At 41.1% G+C, this 17,484-nt stretch overlaps 1 protein-coding gene across 2 annotated transcripts in view; it reads right to left on the bottom strand.

Moving 5' to 3' along the window:
* The window catches only part of LOC132814373 (peroxidasin homolog), a 590,104-nt gene that overhangs the window by 95,787 nt on the left and 476,833 nt on the right, over positions 1–17,484 (bottom strand). For both annotated transcript variants that reach the window (XM_060823479.1, XM_060823480.1), the window contains 2 exons: positions 16,379–16,535; positions 15,457–15,565 (listed from right to left, as the gene is read on the bottom strand). In XM_060823479.1, the coding sequence (XP_060679462.1) occupies positions 15,457–15,565; positions 16,379–16,535 (266 nt within the window). The remainder of the gene's footprint in view (positions 1–15,456; positions 15,566–16,378; positions 16,536–17,484) is intronic.

Here is a 17,484-nt window from a genome sequence, read left to right as displayed (position 1 = left end):
ATGGGCTTGAGGGTCCAAATGGCCTACTCCTGCTCCTGGTTCTTATGTTCTTATGTAAAAAGCGAGTGTCAGAGATAGTGACATTCTGGTACCTGACTCTGAATGAGGCAGTACTGAAGGCAAGGACCGTTCACGTGCAAATAAATGGTGACTTGGTGATGGATACTGGCTTCTGTGGTGCTATTTCACAATGGTTTACAGAGATGTTTGTGTTTCAGAGATATTTGAAAATTCAATTATTGATAAGCTACCTCATACATTTTTCCTAAATTTGGGTTCATATATAATGACTAAGAACTCCACAAGACATCATTCCCAGCACTTCCAGTATGCACTCTGATGGAAATAAGAATTGGATGAGGAGAAGCATCTTCACCAACTAGGAAGTAGCTGGCATATTACAGCTCTATAGATGCAGGTTCAGCTAACAACCAGGAAACTGTGAAAACAGAAAGTATTGATCTTATCCTTCTCAGTCACGAGTGTGAAATGCGACAAGTACTTCTCTGCCTTAATTGTGATATCTCCTTCTTCACTTCCTTCACGTCACACAAAAAAACAAAGAAACTATTCTCCCAATCATTATGTCCTTGACATTCAGAATGAATACTGGATGCTATGAAAAACAGGCTATTAAAAGAACTTCTAAATATGGAGAGGGTGATGTGTTTATTTGCAAACAGAAGGTTGAAATAAAATCTTTTGATGTACTAGTCCTTAATTAATTGTACCTTCCTTGCATAACAATGTTGAAATAGGAGCAGCTATTTGTTAGTTATACAGCCCCTGGAGTACATGGCTGATGTTCAAACTCAAGTCCAGTTTCCTGTCCACTCGCCAAATACCTCCCAGTCCAGAAAAGTCTTGAATGTATCAAGTCTTGAGCATCCACACCCCTCTGCAGTAGAGCATTCTAAAGATTTAAAATCAACATTTTTAAAAATATGTTTCCAGATCTAAGTCCAATATGGCTGGTCATTTATCCTGAGTCTCTATCTCCAAGTTCCAGTCTATCTAACCAGTGAAAAGATCCTCTCAGCATATATTGTCAAGTCTGTTCAGAATCATTCATGCTTCAATGAAAACACCTCCCATTATTCTAATTCGAGAGAATACGTGTTCCCCAGAGGACAACTTGATTCAACCCATCTGACATCGATCCTTCTGTCGGTACAGAGACTACTGCACACATTTGTAGCTCTGTACAATTATACTAAGATTTTGTTAATCTTTTACTCCAATCCCATGCAGTAAAGAAGAACATGCCATTCATCTTTCTAATTGTTTGCCATATCGTGTTGCCAACATATTGTGTTTTCTGTAGAAGAAGACCCGAATTTCTCTAGATGGCAACATTTCTTATAAAAACATAAAATGCTGGAAATACTTACAACTACTCTTGATAGAAACCGAGTCCTCATGAAGGTTAGTTGACCTATTACATTGGGTGAAAACTAAAGTGGGTGGTGAGGAGCCTGACATCTACCACTAGAATTGGCAGCACCACTGCCAACCCAATCACTGGGAGCTCCAAGTGTATTAAGTTTCCAATTTGCAGCAGAAACCCTGCTACTGAGGCTTTGATTCTGGGGGACTTTTAAGTGCAGCACCTTCCCTAGGTATCCTGTCTTTGATAGCTGACAGCCATTTAGAGGATCAAAGATCTCTATTACAAAGAATGTAACCAACAGTAGTGACTGCAATCAATAAAACACTTGGGGTTTTGTCAGAGTTCATCATGGGACCACGGTTTGAATCCACAGCAGCCAGTCTAAGGACAGCAACTGTGTACTGCAGGCAGTGCCAGCAGGACATTTAGCAGTTGCAGGCAATACACTGACTAGAGACCCAGGATTGTTGAGGTACCTCATCTCAAAATTGATTTAGGGCAAGTTGGGAATTATGGTCTGGAGGTCACTGGTAAGGAGCATTAGCAACATAGGCATCTCTCAACAATCCCAATCCTTCCTGATTCATGATTCTGATCAGGTACAGAACGCTGTTATACCAGGACCTACCCCATCAAAGCCTGTATGAAAATTAAGTAGGGTTTTGTTTTTAGGCTATCCATATGCTGAGTCCCTTGCCCCTTACTGGTTAGGTACTAGTAGCAGCAATGTGAAACCCTTACCTAGGCATTAATCACCAAAGTAATAGCCTCAATTGGTGGCAGAGCAAGAGGACATTTATAAGGCTTTCCACCTTAGACCTATTAGTGGGGAGGTAAGAAGGTGACAGTGCCCCCTCCTGCCATCCTCCCACATGACTAAATGACTTATCGATTTCCAAACCAACCCCCATCCCCACCTATTTCAGGGAAAGGCATTTGATTCCACCCTCTTTTGGCAGCAGAAACCATACTAATGAGATTCCGGACTCCATAGGAGACATTTAACTGGAAAAACTGCTCTAACATATTCCAAAATTCTGTTCTGGAAGCTCTCAGCCAAATCACAGGTTACTTTCTCAAGTAGCTTTAAATTGTTACCAAACCTAGATACATTATTTTTGGTCACTTCATTCACATCATTAGTATAGATAATAAATAGCTGAATGCTCGTAGCAGCATCCTTGTAGCACTAATAAGAGCTTACCAACTTGAAAATGACAACTTCTTTCCTACCCCATTTCTTACTCTCCTCTATGTAATTCTATTACCCAAACTACTTGTATGTAGTGTCTTATCAAATGCCTTTTGAAAATCCAAACATACCTCATTTATTGATTCCCTATAATCTATCCTGATGGTTATTTCTTTCAAAATGTCCCAATAGATGTGATTTCTGGTCTATATAGGCATACCCACGCTGTAAGTGCTCTGTGCTGCTTAAAAATAGATTTTAGCATTGTCCTGATGACAGATGTTGGGCTAATTGGACTATCCTTTTCTTCCTCTCATTTTCTCTCCTTTATTGAACAGGGGTGTTATATTTGCATGAAAAATCAAAGCACAAAACTCAAACATGGCTAAAAAGAGACAAGAAATCAAAGATGTTCATCTTATGTTCATCAGAACTCGATGCAGGATCAGATTTGATAAAAGGAATACTGAGGGAAAACACCAAATTTGTTTTTTGCATCTTAGTCCTGATGAATGAAAGAGGACAAGCTTTGATTATTTGTCTTAATTTAAGAATGTTTAAAAATAGAAGTCTGATCAGTCCATCATAGCTGCAGGTCTGGGTTTCTTGAAGATTTCTCTTTCTGAAGTCTTCTGTTGCTTTCTAAAGTTGGCGCCTGAAGGTTGCTAGCACAGGTAGATTCAGTATATAGAGCAGGATCTGAATGCAAGAGAATGTTTCTTGTTCCTTACTAGTTCTATGATTGTAGCACTTACAGATTTCTTTTGGCAAAACTGTGGCTTATTTCTGAATAATCTCTCTTTAACTGAGAACTGTCCTCTCTGAAGATGTTGGCTATCGGAGACTTTCCTCGGGAATTTTGGTTTCTAAAATGGAGTTTGACAGATCAAATTTCATATGTCTGCTATGTCAACTCTAAATGAATTATTGTCTCAGAAAGAAAGGTTAATTATGCTGGAATTCACACTTTCAAGGATCCATTGTGTTAATGTTGAGATAACAGATCAGTATAGCTGCTTTTAGCTTGGCAATGAATCAGCAAGAGTGATTCGTGTAGTTTTTGGCAGCTATTTTTAAATGTTTTATGCATTATTTGAAAGTCAAATTAGGCTTTTTTCAATAAAATACATAATATTATAATTAGAAGATTATGACATATCTGTGGCTGGCAAATGGTCCAGACATTCAATCATGGTAGTCAAGTCCATTGGCAGGGTTTTGAATACCTGCCAACAACTGAGAGGGACTAGCTGAACACAGCTACATTTCAGTTTCTGCTGAGGGAGAATGGCCCAGTTGTTTTTTTGACACTATACTGGGTAGTGGTTGAGAAGAGAGTAAAGGAGTAAGCATGCTGACAATTTGAGAGGGCAGCACATGCCATTCTGCTGCACCAGTGCTAACTCCCACAAGGCTGCAGAAGATGGATGACACTTTAAAAAACCATATCCATTTGCAAGGTGAACATCTGTTTAACCAAGACAGAATACAGATCAGAGCTTGAAGTCTACAGGACAGCCATTTGAACTTTCACCAAAATGTCTGAATGTGAATTTACATTTAAAGTTTCATTGTAGTGTCTCTGTACTATGAGTTAAGTTGATATTATATGAGATGACATTCATTAGGCTGGATGTAGATTTTTCCATACATTCAGCCATATGGTGAAACTCCTTCATAGGGTTTCTGAAGCCTAAAATAATCATTTGAATGGAACAAGCAGTTTATATTTTTAGATTAGATTAGATTAGATTACTTACAGTGTGGAAACAGGTCCTTCGGCCCAACAAGTCCACACCGACCCGCCGAAGCGCAACCCACCCATACATTTACCCCTTACCTAACACTACGGGCAATTTAGCATGGCCAATTCACCTGACCCGCACATCTTTGGACTGTGGGAGGAAACCGGAGCACCTGGAGGAAACCCACGCAGACACGGGGAGAACGTGCGAACTCCACACAGTCAGTCGCCTGAGTCGGGAATTGAACCCGGGTCTCAGACGCTGTGAGACAGCAGTGCTGACCACTGTGCCACCGTGCCACCCATAATTATTCTCAGATACCTGACAACTTCATCTCTATCCAAAAGAGAACTTTGCATCAGAAGCTATCTACTATTCTGTTCCTGCCATTATCATCTGCTCATTCACACATCCCCTTTAACTCCCTCTCTAATCCAGTAAAGATTAGATTAGATTAGACTTTTTTAGATTAGATTTACAGTGTGGAAACAGGCCCTTCGGCCCAACAAGTCCACACTGACCCGCCGAAGCGAAACCCACCCATACCCTTACATTTACCCCTTACCTAACACTACGGGCAATTTAGCATGGCCAATTCACCTGACCCGCACATCTTTGGACTGTGGGAGGAAACCGGAGCACCCGGAGGAAACCCACGCAGACACGGGGAGAATGTGCAAACTCCACACAGTCAGTCGCCTGAGTCGGGAATTGAACCCGGGTCTCAGGCGCTGTGAGGCAGCAGTGCTAACCACTGTGCCACCGTGCCGCCCAGAGATGCCAATCTCTGTGCTGGTGCTTGGAAATGTCTTTCAAAAAGTCTTCTCTATAGTGTTTTTTCAGGGGCACAGACCGTTGATGAAGACCTGAAGGAAGAAGAAAAGTTAGGGTGGTTCTGGGACACTGCACAGATGCAGAAAACATCAATCGCAATTTGCTTTCATAATCTACTTTGGGAGGTAATGGTCTAGTGGTATTATTTCTAGACTATTAATCTAAAGACCCAGGAAATGTTCTGCAGACCCAAATTCAAATATCACCATAGCAGATGGTGGAATTTGAATTCAATAAGTATCTGGAATTAAGAGTCTAATGATGACCATTAATCCATTGGTGTTTGTCGGAAAGTCTCATCTGGCTCACAAGTATCTTTTATGGAAGATAACTGTTTGGTCTGGCCTACATGTGATTCCAGAACCACAGCAATGTGGTTGACTCTTAACTGCCCTCTGGGCAATTAGGGATGAGTAATAAATGCTGGCCTAGCCAGCAATGCCCTCATCCCGTGAATGATTGAAAAAATCAAGTTGGCTAAATGACCATTTTTTTGTCTAAAGAATGAGTAAAAAGAACTTTTTAGAGACATTGTTTAATGATGCCCACAGTTTCAAAATGCAGATGCACATAATTCAATAGCAGGTGCACAAATACCCATTGAATCTCACAGCTCAGAGGTGAGAAGCTGAGAGACTTCAGGGCCAGAACCTCAGTGTGGCTGAATCCTACACAGAGTGGGATCAGGGACAGATCTAAATTCACATCAGCACATGGAAAAGTGCCAGTTGGTGAATAACTGTTGACTTAAAAAAAAAGCTTTTAGTTAATTTCTGTCAAGTTAATAAAGCAAAAGTATGGCAGGGTAAAATAATTCCACAATGGCTAGTATCCCATTACCAAGTCCCCCCACATGAAAAGTCCTTGATACTGACCCAGTTCCCTTTGAGCCAGCTCTCAGAGTGTCAGGATGTCTGACGCACTTGTCCTTACCTCTCAGCCAGCGCTCCCTGATTGGACCAGGTTAGAAAACCAAATCAGTTAATTAATTTCTATGAGGTACACCTGGCTGACATCAGTATAATCGCTACATCCCTCCCATTCTGAATCCAAGGATGTAGGTCTGTTCTTATTCTTGAAGCCTCGCCTGGGGCGTTTTTGCACAAGGACCTGGTTCCTCTGAATCAGCTTTGGATATGGGTGGCATGTACTGAATGATAACCCTTCTCTTCTGCCCAGAGTACCTTGGAAGAAATTCATTCTCCCCTTCAGGTAGCAAAGGAGCCAAGGCAGCAACATTTCAGATTTCAAGGTGTCTTCGATGCTTGACAGGGAAGGAGGACTTATTGGTTCTGCTGGGCTTTCCAATTGTTCCAAGGAGCTGGGCACATTGTGCTCCTGTCCTTTTTGCGAGTTTGCAGCTTTCACATGTTTGTTCAGGACTGTTGCACCCACTAAAACTTTACACATTACTGGACCTGACCTCACGTTGACCATGCCTCTTAGCCATGCAGGGCATTCCCATGATACCTACATGAAACTTTATCACCTGAACTAAACTGTCTCTCTTGCAGATTCTGGAGAAGGGTTGCACCCGAAATGTCAACTTCATCACCTTCTGATGATGCCAGGCTTGCTGTGTTTTTCCAGCCTCCTGCTTGTCTACTAGTACAGTCTTATATCAGGCACTGGCATTCCTGATGCTGTTTTACCCTCATCACCAGGTCCAGGAAGATCAGATTTAACTTGGAGCGGAGTCTTTTCCCCATTAGCAACACTGCTGGAACTGTCCTGTAGTTGCGTGAGTGGTGGTCCCAATAATCAAATTGGAACCGGAACAGTTTGGTATTGAGTCAAGCTGTAGCCTATTTCTTTAAACTTGCCTTCAAAGTTTGGACTTGTTTTTCTCTGCCAGACTATTTGATGATGGATGATATGGAGCTGTCCTTAAATGACAAATGCCATTTAACTTTCAGAAATACTCAAATCCTCGCTGGTAAACGATGGGCTGTTAGCTGTGACAAACAATCTCAGGAGTCTGTATACTGTAAAAGATGTGCACATTCTTTATATCATCATCCCCATGTTTGACGAATGAACTGTATGCACATCTAAACATTTTGAGTGGGCATCTACTATGACTAAGAACATTGAATCCATGAAAGGATCAGCACAGTTGACATCTAATCAAGTCTAGTGTTTATCCAACCATCCCTATGAATGTAGGGGAGTTGCAACCTGTAATTTTTGTCCTTATTGGCACTCTGGGCATTGCCCCACCGATGCAGCTTTGTCTAAATCCAATGCTGGCCACTGGACATAACTTCTTGCCAACACCTTCATTTTGAAAACCTCTGAATGACCCTGGTGCAGTTCAATCAGTATCTTGCAGCAACTTTCACTCAGGACAATGACTCTTGCTCCCCACAGTAAAATGTTATCCTTTACCCTGATCTGGTCTCTCGAGGTCCAAAAGATTTTCAATTCTAGTCATGACAGCCCTTTAATTCCCTCCATCACCACCAGGTTTTGGAGTTTTGCCAGAACTGGATCTTTCCATGTCTAAAATCTGACATTGTCAGCTGTGTCCAGAAAATTTAAAACCATTATGGACTCTTCAAATGGTTGTACCACCAGTGGTGTATCTGCCAGTGGGAAGTGACTCAATACACTCACAGATGCTACTTCACCTCATGGACAGTGTTCGAACTTGAAATTAGACAGACTTAATATTACAGCCCACCACTGAGCTTGGCCTGAAGCTATGAACAGCACTGCCTTGTCTTCTTTAAGTAAATGTAGCAGGGGTTTGTGGTACATTATTATTAGAAATTTAAGTCCATAAAGGCATTGGTGGAACTTGCCGACTCCAAATATGACTGCCAAATCTTCACTTCTCTATCTGGGCATATTTTAGCTCTGGGTTGAAAAGTGTGGTGCTGGAAGAACACAGCAGGTCAGGCAGCATCCAAGGTGGAGCAGAATCGATGTTTCAGGCATAAGCCCTTTATCAGGGTTTTCCCAGATTATGCACCACCTGCTGTGCTCTTCCAGTGCCACACTTTTTGACTTTGATCTTCAGCATCTGCGGTCTTCACTTTCTCCATATTTATGCTCTGCATTAGCCAAAATCTTGGATGCATACGCCGTTGGGTGTTCCTCTCTTTTGGGCTACATGCCAATACCAGATCACACTTGGGATCATATTGTGATAACACCTTAGAGGATATTAGCTATTTCTTCACTTCTCTAAAAGCTATGGCTTGGCTACACGGGTGACCCTTGTTTAGAAGTGGGAGGCCAGGTTATGGATGACCTTTCCATAATAATTCACCAGCCGAAGGAAAGACCTAAGCTCTAGTTTAGAAATGAGAGGGAGCACCACTGATCATCCTCACTTTATCTTACCTGTTCTTGTTGACTCTGTAGCTTGAGTAGGTCACTTGGGGTGCCTGGAACACACAGTTTTCCCTCTACGACATATTCCCTCCTGGGGGAAACATCTAAGGATAATGTCCAAGTTCTCTAAGAGCTCCTTATTGGTCTCCCCTATTATTAGCATGTCATCTAGATAACTGGATACCTGGGGTAGACCTTGTAAAATGTTGTCCATCATCTGCTGGGAAATTGCATAGACAGACGACACCTGAAATGGCAGTTTCACTTATTGGTACAAACCCAACGGATATTAGTTGTAGCATACTTCTGGGAATCTTCATCTAACCCCAATTGCAAGTATACACAGCTCATGTCCAGCTTCGTGAAGGGCAGCACCTGACAGCTTTGCACATAAATCCTCCATAAGAGGGATTGGGTATTAGTCAGGTACCGTAAGCAGTTTATCATTTGTCTAAATTCCTGCAAAGTCAAACGAACCCATATTATATGAGATCCACCTGGCTATCCTCGTTAAAATCACTACAGAAGGGCAGCTCAGTCCCATGGAATATGTAGGATCCCTCGTGTCCTGAACTACACATACGAGAAAGGTCAGCAACTTAAACAGCAACTGGCATCTGAGAGTCTGAGAGACGTCTGGACAGCTTATTTCAAGGGGTAGTCATGCCACAATTTAAAGGTGTATGTAGAGAGAGGAGTCAATAACTCAACAGGCAAACAAGGAGGACAAGTGATTTGTCTTGAAATCTTTTCAGTGCACAACACTTTTTAACCAGTACAAAGATCTGAATACAGTTGAGGGCAATGGTTCTTCAGTGTCAAGAGTGTGGCGCTGGAAAAGCACAGCCGATCAGGCAGCATCGAGGAGCAGGAGAATTGACGTTTCGAGCATAGACTCTTCATTCTCCTGCTCCTCAGATGCTGCCTGACAGGCTGTGCTTTTCCAGCACCACACACTTGTCTCTGATCTCCAGCATCTGCAGTCCTCACTTTCTCCCAGGCAATGGTTCTTCAGTTAGAGGCAAGTCAATGGGTATCATGGTGCAGCTATGGTGGGGTCAGGCATGAAGCTAGCTTACTAAAGCATTAGTGATGGAACATGAAACAGTTTGGGGAGCAGACAGGAATTTTTATGTGATTTCAAAGTAGTATGTCTCCCTTTTGCAATGGTGCACATATGATTAAAGAGTAGTTTTATGAGTTATCAGCTTTGTCGGCTTGAAGGCTTGACAGTTTGCCTTAGGATAGTGAATTATTTAACACTCATCTCACCTCATTACAAGCAGTTTTCTAGCTGACTGTTTTAAGGTGCAGGTCCGGAAAGTCCTGTGAAGGCACATTCCAGGTGTTGAACTGAAAAGGTCATGCACTCTTGTGCCCATTCTGCCAATGTCAAGTTACACTCAAATTATCTGCCAGCTCTTTTGCAAGCAGCCAAAACAATAAATGGATGCAAATCAGTTAACTGGCCAGCATATTTTTTATGCAATTGGAGCAGATGTAATGCTTTCCAAATGTGCAATCATTTACTCCTAAGAAAAATGAGGACAGCAAAAACATGGGGAAAACTACCATCTGCCAGTTCTGCATCATTTGAAAATGTACTGCGATTCCTTTACCTAAAGCAGACCTGTGCATTTTATGGCCCACGGGCCATATCCGGCCCTTTGGTTGTTCCTGTCCGGCCCACATGCGGTCAATCTTAACGTAGAACATAAATGAAAAAGTATTTATGCCATACACGCAATACAACTGTGTTGCTTTTGTTTTGAAAAGGATGCTTTTTTTATTTACTTATGGATGCATATGCGCGTTTATGTGCGTGCATGAACAGCTAAAAGTGACGCTTGCTGGCTAGCCCTCAAAATGTCAGCTTATGCCAAGACAAATTATGTCATATCCCACAAAATCGCCAGAAACAGTAAACCGTTTTCTGATGGACAGTTTATTAAGAAGTGCTTGTTGGACTCTGCAGAACTAATATGCTCGGAGAAAAAGGAGGCTTTTGAGAACTTGCCCCTCTCCCGATGCACTGTAACAAGAAGGATTGGGGACATCGCGAGAAATCTGGAGCTTCAGCTGCAGCACAGAGTGGTCAACTTTGACTTTTTTTTCCTTGGACAAGCTGGCAGGTGTGACAACGGATGGTTGTCCAAATCTAATGGAAAAAAAATGTTGGACTCTTACAGAGAATGCAGAATAAAGTGACAGAAATTGACCCTGAACAGAAATTGGTATTTTTGCATTGTATTATACATCAGGAAGTGTTGTGTAACTCAGTGTTAAAAATTAACCATGTGGTTGATGTTTTAACTAAAATAGTTAACTTCATCAAGGTAAGAGCTTTGAATCACAGTCAGTTTGTTGCACTTTTGGAGGAAAATGAGACTGAACATCGTGACATAGACTATCACACAGCTGTCAGGTGGCTCAGCCTGGGCAAAATGCTGAAAAGTGTATGGGACCTGGGAGAAGAGATTCAAAATTTCTGTGTGGAGAAAGGGAATGGCATTCCACAGCTTTCAGATGCAGACTGGATTGCAGACCTTGGTTTTGTTGTTGATGCGACTGCACTTATAAATGAACTAAATGTGAAACTGTGTAACTATAGGCCAGTGAGTCTCACTTCTGTTGTGGGCAAAGTCTTAGAGAGAATTGTAAGGGATAAGATTTATGAACATCTGGATAGGAATAATGTGATCAAGGATAGCCAGCATGGTTTTGTGAAGGGCAGGTCGTGCCTCACAAACCTTATTGAGTTCTTTGAGAAGGTGACTAAGGAGGTGGATGAGGGTAAAGCAGTAGATGTGGTGTATATGGATTTTAGCAAGGCGTTCGATAAGGTACCCCATGGTAGGCTAATGCAAAAACTACGGAGGTATGGCATTGAGGGTGCATTAGAGGTTTGGATTAGGAATTGGCTGGCTGGAAGGAGACAGAGGGTAGTAGTTGATGGACTAGGTTCATCTTGGAGTGCAGTTGCTAGCGGTGTACCACAGGGATCTGTTTTGGGACCGTTGCTGTTTGTCATCTTTATAAATGATCTAGAGGAGGGGCTTGAAAGCTGGGTGAGCAAGTTTGCGGATGACACAAAGGTCGGTGGAGTTGTGGACAGTGAAGAAGGATGTGGCAGGTTACAGCGGGATATAGATAGGTTGCAGAGCTGGGCAGAAAGGTGGCAGATGGAATTCAATGTAGCTAAGTGTGAAGTCATTCACTTTGGTAGGAGTAACAAGAAGATGGATTACTGGGCTAATGGTAGGCTACTTGGTAGTGTGGATGAGCAGAGGGATCTTGGTGTCCATGTACACAGATCTCTGAAAGTTGCCACCCAGGTAAATAGTGCTGTGAGGAAGGCATATGGTGTACTGGGCTTTATTGGTAGAGGAATTGAGTTCCGGAGTCCTGAGGTCATGTTGCAGTTGTATAAGACTCTGGTGCGGCCTCATCTGGAGTATTGTGTGCAGTTTTGGTCGCCATACTATAGGAAGGATGTGGAGGCATTGGAACGAGTGCAGAGGAGGTTTACCAGGATGTTGCCTGGCATGGTAGGAAGATCGTATGAGGAAAGGCTGAGGCACTTGGGCCTGTTCTCATTGGAGAAAAGAAGGTTTAGGGGAGATTTGATAGAGGTGTATAAGATGATTAGGGGTTTAGATAGGGTAGACACTGAGAACCTTTTACCGCTAATGGAGTCAACTGTTACTAGGGGACACAGCTTTAAATTAAGGGGTGGTAGGTATAGGACAGATGTTAGGGGTAGATTCTTTACGCAGCGGGTTGTGAGTTCATGGAATGCCCTGCCAGTAGCAGTGGTGAACTCTCCCTCTTTATGGTCATTTAAGCAGGCATTGGATAGGCATATGGAAGTTATTGGGCTAGTGTAGGTTAGGTAGGATTTGGTCGGCGCAACATCGAGGGCCGAAGGGCCTGTACTGCGCTGTATTTTTCTATGTTCTATGTTCTATGCAGTGCAAGGGCCTTTTTGTCCATGAAATGTACAACTTGGTGAAGGCTTTTATGAGAAAGTTGCAGCTTCTCTCAAGACAAATGGAGGACAACATTCTCACCCAGTTGCCAACACTGAAGGAAGCAGCACTTAGCTGATCACCTCCACAGGTACTCACCCATGTCAGAAGCACTGCATGGTGAATTTTCAAGGTGATTTCAAGACTTTAAAATGGTTGAGAATGAAATGCACATGATTTTTTTCCCCATTTACATGCAATGTGGAGAATGCACTTAGTGATGTTCAGCTTGAACTCATTGACCTGTAGTCTGACACACTTCTGGCTGAGTACTTTAGGTCAGTCTCACTGCTTGATTTTTACTCTTCCCTCAAAGAGGAGAACTTTCCACACATGAGGAGGCATGCTCAGAAGATTCTAGTCCTCCTTGGATCTACCTATATATGTGAACAGATATTCTCAGTGATGAAGTTCAACAAATCCAAATCCAGATCCTCTATCACTGACGATCACCTCTCAGCTGTCCTTTGAATATCCACCTCAGACATTCAATCAGATTTCAGTGCACTTCTTCAAGCCCAAAACAGACTGAATTTTTCTCACTAAACAAGTAAAATGAACTGAAAAACATCAAAAGCACTATTGCTTTTTGTATAGAGTTGTTTGTTGTTTGTAATACTGAACAATAATGAAACAACTTTTCATCATTGGTTTGTAAGATTAACATGTTAAAAATAAAATTAAATACTGAAATTATTGCTTTTACTGTTTATTTCTTCTATATTTGACCTACTCCACGATTTCATATCTTTATTGTAACAGAATATCCTTATTCTTTTGATTATAAGTTTCAGTGCAAAACTATATAATTTAGCACTTTTTACAATGGGAGAAAATTAATACTGAGCAGAATTATGTTCAACTTATTGTTGGTTCGGCCCTCCAACACAACTCCGGTTTCTTATGTGGCCCCTTGGAAGAATTAATTGCTCACCCCTGACCTAAAGGTTCTGCATTGTGGTTATTCTTTCACCCCACAGACATTAGCAATTGAAGAAGACAGCTCACTCCACCTTCTCAAGGACAACTGGGATGGATAATAAATACTAGTCTTGCCAACAATGTCCACAACCCCTGAATGAATTAACAATACTTCACCCTGCTTTTCTTTTATTCCTTGATTACTGTGGGAACATTTTCTTGTGGCGGAACTAGTTGATCAGTGAGCATGCTGCTAAACCTGCTGGAAAAATGCAGACCAGTAGCCATTTATCTCTTGGAGCATGAAGGTTCTCATCCTTGTTTTCACCTCCCCACTACATTTGTAATTTTTTTCAAAATTTCGCTGTTCCTCCAACTCTGATCTTTCAGAGATCCCTAACTTTCACCGTTTTGTCATGGCGTAAGCTCTCGAGTTTCCTCCCTATATCTCCATCTCTCTTCTTTTTCTAAGATATTACCTTTTTGATTAACCTTTTGGCATTTACTATTGTATCACAACACTGAAGGTGCTATGTAAATATAAATTGCTGTTACTTCACATATTTCAATAAGTGCAAGCTTGCTTCTTCTTTTAACACAATAGGATCATTGTCTGTACATTAATTGCACTCTGCTAATTGAACAATTCAAAGAATTGATAAATTTGAAATATATTTAAGACAGAGATACATAGGTTCCTGAGTATCAAGGAGATCAAGAGTTATGGGGAGAAAGCGGGAGAATGGGATTGAGAAACTTTTCAGCCATGATTGAATGTCAGAGCAGACTCGATGGGCTGAATGATCTAATTTTTGCTCCTATGTCTTATGATCTTATTCCAGCCACACTGTATCCAAACTATATGAATTCCACAACTTTCCTCAAAAATGCATCACATATCTGATTCAGATACAGTGGGATGACATCCTCGATCAGATAACACAGGCCCCTGATGCTTCTTGAAATGAGCAAGTCACAGTAAAAGATGACTACCATGCTAACATTGACTGCCACTGGTTAAGTTGTCCAGAGAAAGGACCTTGATATATGTGCTATGAAAATTCACCTGTCACTTCTCTCATGATATGTGTTCCTCACAGACATTGCTTCACTGAAAACCTAATATTTGCAGAGCTTGTTAATTCTTAGGTAAAACGATAAGGCCTTGTAGGGAAGTTTCTCCTTTACAAGCTGTCTCATTCCACTTTATTGCACCCTGTTCTGTTTCTCCAGCTCTTCCTCCATTAAATTAGAGAATCTGTTAATGTTCATTTGCATTGAAATAAGTTGCAGGTCATCTGGAAATAGTATTACAGTCGTTAGGGATAAGAACTTCCATTGATGAGTCAATTCCAATTTTCAGATCTCTAAATATTTAAGCTTGATTTTGGTGCTAAGGAAAAACTGGAAACGGCTTGTAAAATCAAGATTCATAAATCTTCTTGTGGTGCTTATAGATTCTCACTCTCTGTATTAAAAGCATTTTACCAGTGATGCAGAGGTTGGTTAATGTGGCAAAGTTTAGTATCATTTAATATACATAGCTTGAGAAAGGTATTCATGGACGCAATTTATGTTAACTAGGTAAATATATAGACCTGCACAAGCTTTCAGCAAATTACTTAGTTTCCTTAATCCAGTGATCAACTGAGTTGTGTTGACCAAAGTTTGATTCCTGGTCCAAGCTGAGTAAGTTGATCATGAACAGGGAACCAGTAAGGGCAGTGAAAATAGTCTCAACTAGGAAAGGTAAAAACTAGCTATTATTCCCATCTGTAATTGTTATCTAGTGGCTGGTGATGGTAGATTGTACATGTGACTGTATAGTGAGAATAGAATTGGGCTCATATATGATACATGCCACAGGCAAACAGCCTGCAGTAAATGTTATATTTACGGAGCAAATATCCACCAAAAATGAAATCATATCCACAAAGAAATCAACACTTCAAGAAAATAAGGAAGAGAGAAAGTGGAATAAAAATCGGTAAAGGGAAAATATCTTACTTGTTAAATAATTTCCTCCGAGTAGAATTAATTGCACTGTCAATGCTAAGAATAGCTTCACGAATGGAAGACTCAACAAAATGGTCACCAGTTCGACCCCTCTCTGGAACTGAGAGAAAGAAAGAACTTTGTCAAATAAAAATTAATTTTTAGCATGGCTTCATTTTAAAAAAGTCAGATATTTTATTAATTGTATGTGCAACAGGGAATTATCCTGATGGTACAACTCCACAGCAATATCTGAGAGATCAATAGATCCCCATAATACAGGTAGACAACCCGAAATCCCAAAATTCGAAAAGCTCCAAAATCTGAAGGTTTTTCGTGAAGTTGTTTTCTCATTAACAAGATTGTTTGGAGTGCAAACCGTTAATCCAACTCCACATCAACTCAGTCTGCATCACTCAGATGCAACATGGAGCAGGGTGGGGGGTGTGTGTGCAGTGTGGCCCAGCACTGGCAGGTCTCAATTTTGTCTCAGGGCCAGTTACTCACAGTGAGGCTGCTCTTCGGTAAGATTTTGTAAAAGTTTCACCATCAAACTGTCACTTGTTCTGAAATTTGACAAATTCTGAATTCCGAAAACCGGCTGGTCCTGAGCAGTTCGGTTAAAGGATTGTGCACCCGTACTTGCTTTTTACCCTTATTCTGGATAATCGTTGGGCAACGATTTTTGGGACTCCATCAAAATAATGGGATTTTGGTTACACTAGCCATTAACCTGATATTCTAACTTTGAGTGGTAATAAGCAAAGCCAAGTAGAAGTTCTTGTTATCTCCACAATTGCCTAGATAAATAATCACCAAGGCAAATATCCACAGTTATTTTGAGCAGACCCATGTGGTTTGATTCGAACCAACAACTTAAAAAAAATGGTGGAAATTATCAACGAGATATGCTGTTGTAAAAGAAATCGCTTACCAGTCACTCTTAGTAACATATTTGTTGTTGCTTGGCCAATCATATTCCGTGCAGCACATTCATATCTTCCTTCATCTGCTTGCCCAATATCCCTGATAGCAAGTGTCCCTTCTGCATTAACATGGAACTTTCCACTCTCTGTAATTTGAACTCCATCCTGTCCAACAAACATAGTTATTGGTGAGATATTTGTAAACTCTATTTCAGAAATTAATTTTATATTTTTGTTAAATATATTTTCCCAGTAAACCATCAAATTTCCCTCCCCAAAATAAAGTTTCAGAAAAGACCAAACCTTTCTGTGATGCCAAGGATAGCTGCTGGCAATAAATCCATGAGCAAAACAAAATGCAGCATTTATTTCTGAAGCAGCAACGGATAGAAGTTCTAGTGACCAATTTTAAGGGGACCATGGATAAGTGAAACTCTTGTAATTTTTATTCACTCTTGAGATGTAAGCATTGCTGGCTATACCAGCAACATCTCATTCTAAATTGCCCGGGAGAAGGTGGTGGCTTTCTTGAACCCCTGCATTCCTTTGTAGGGATGCCCATGATGCTGTTAGGAACCAACTTGGAGGTTTTTGACCAGGCAACAATGAAAGAACATCTATGAAGTTTCAAGTCAAGATGGTGTGTGACTTGGAAGGAAACTTGCATGTCTGAGTGTTTCCATGTATTTTGTGCCCTTGTCCTTGGAGATGGTAGAGTTTGTGGGTCTAGAAGCAGCCATTGTGAATTATGCAGTAACACTTCCATCTCAAAGATCATTGGAGTAAATCGTTTTAGAATGGGCTCCTCCCTTCAGTCTTAGTTTTTTTCTTTGGTGATGGTAGACAAACGCTGAAATTTTAGAAACAAATCTCATAGATTTTGCAGCCCTATTATTCTCAGCGGAGTGCAGGAGTTGACAGGCCTGGATAAGTTATTAAAGATGGCAAGAAAGGAAGAGAGCTATTAATACATCACACAGTATTCTCGGCTTTATCAGCAGGGACATATAACACAAGAGCAAGGATGCTATGATGAACACTGTTTAGACCTCAGCTGGAATATTGAGTACAGTCTGTGTGTCACAATAAAGCAAACTAGCGAAAGCATTGGAGA

The sequence above is a fragment of the Hemiscyllium ocellatum genome, chromosome 4 (genome assembly GCF_020745735.1).
Source record: "Hemiscyllium ocellatum isolate sHemOce1 chromosome 4, sHemOce1.pat.X.cur, whole genome shotgun sequence".
Classification (NCBI taxonomy): Eukaryota; Metazoa; Chordata; class Chondrichthyes; order Orectolobiformes; family Hemiscylliidae; genus Hemiscyllium; species Hemiscyllium ocellatum.
This window is presented reverse-complemented; position numbering and strand designations above follow the sequence as displayed.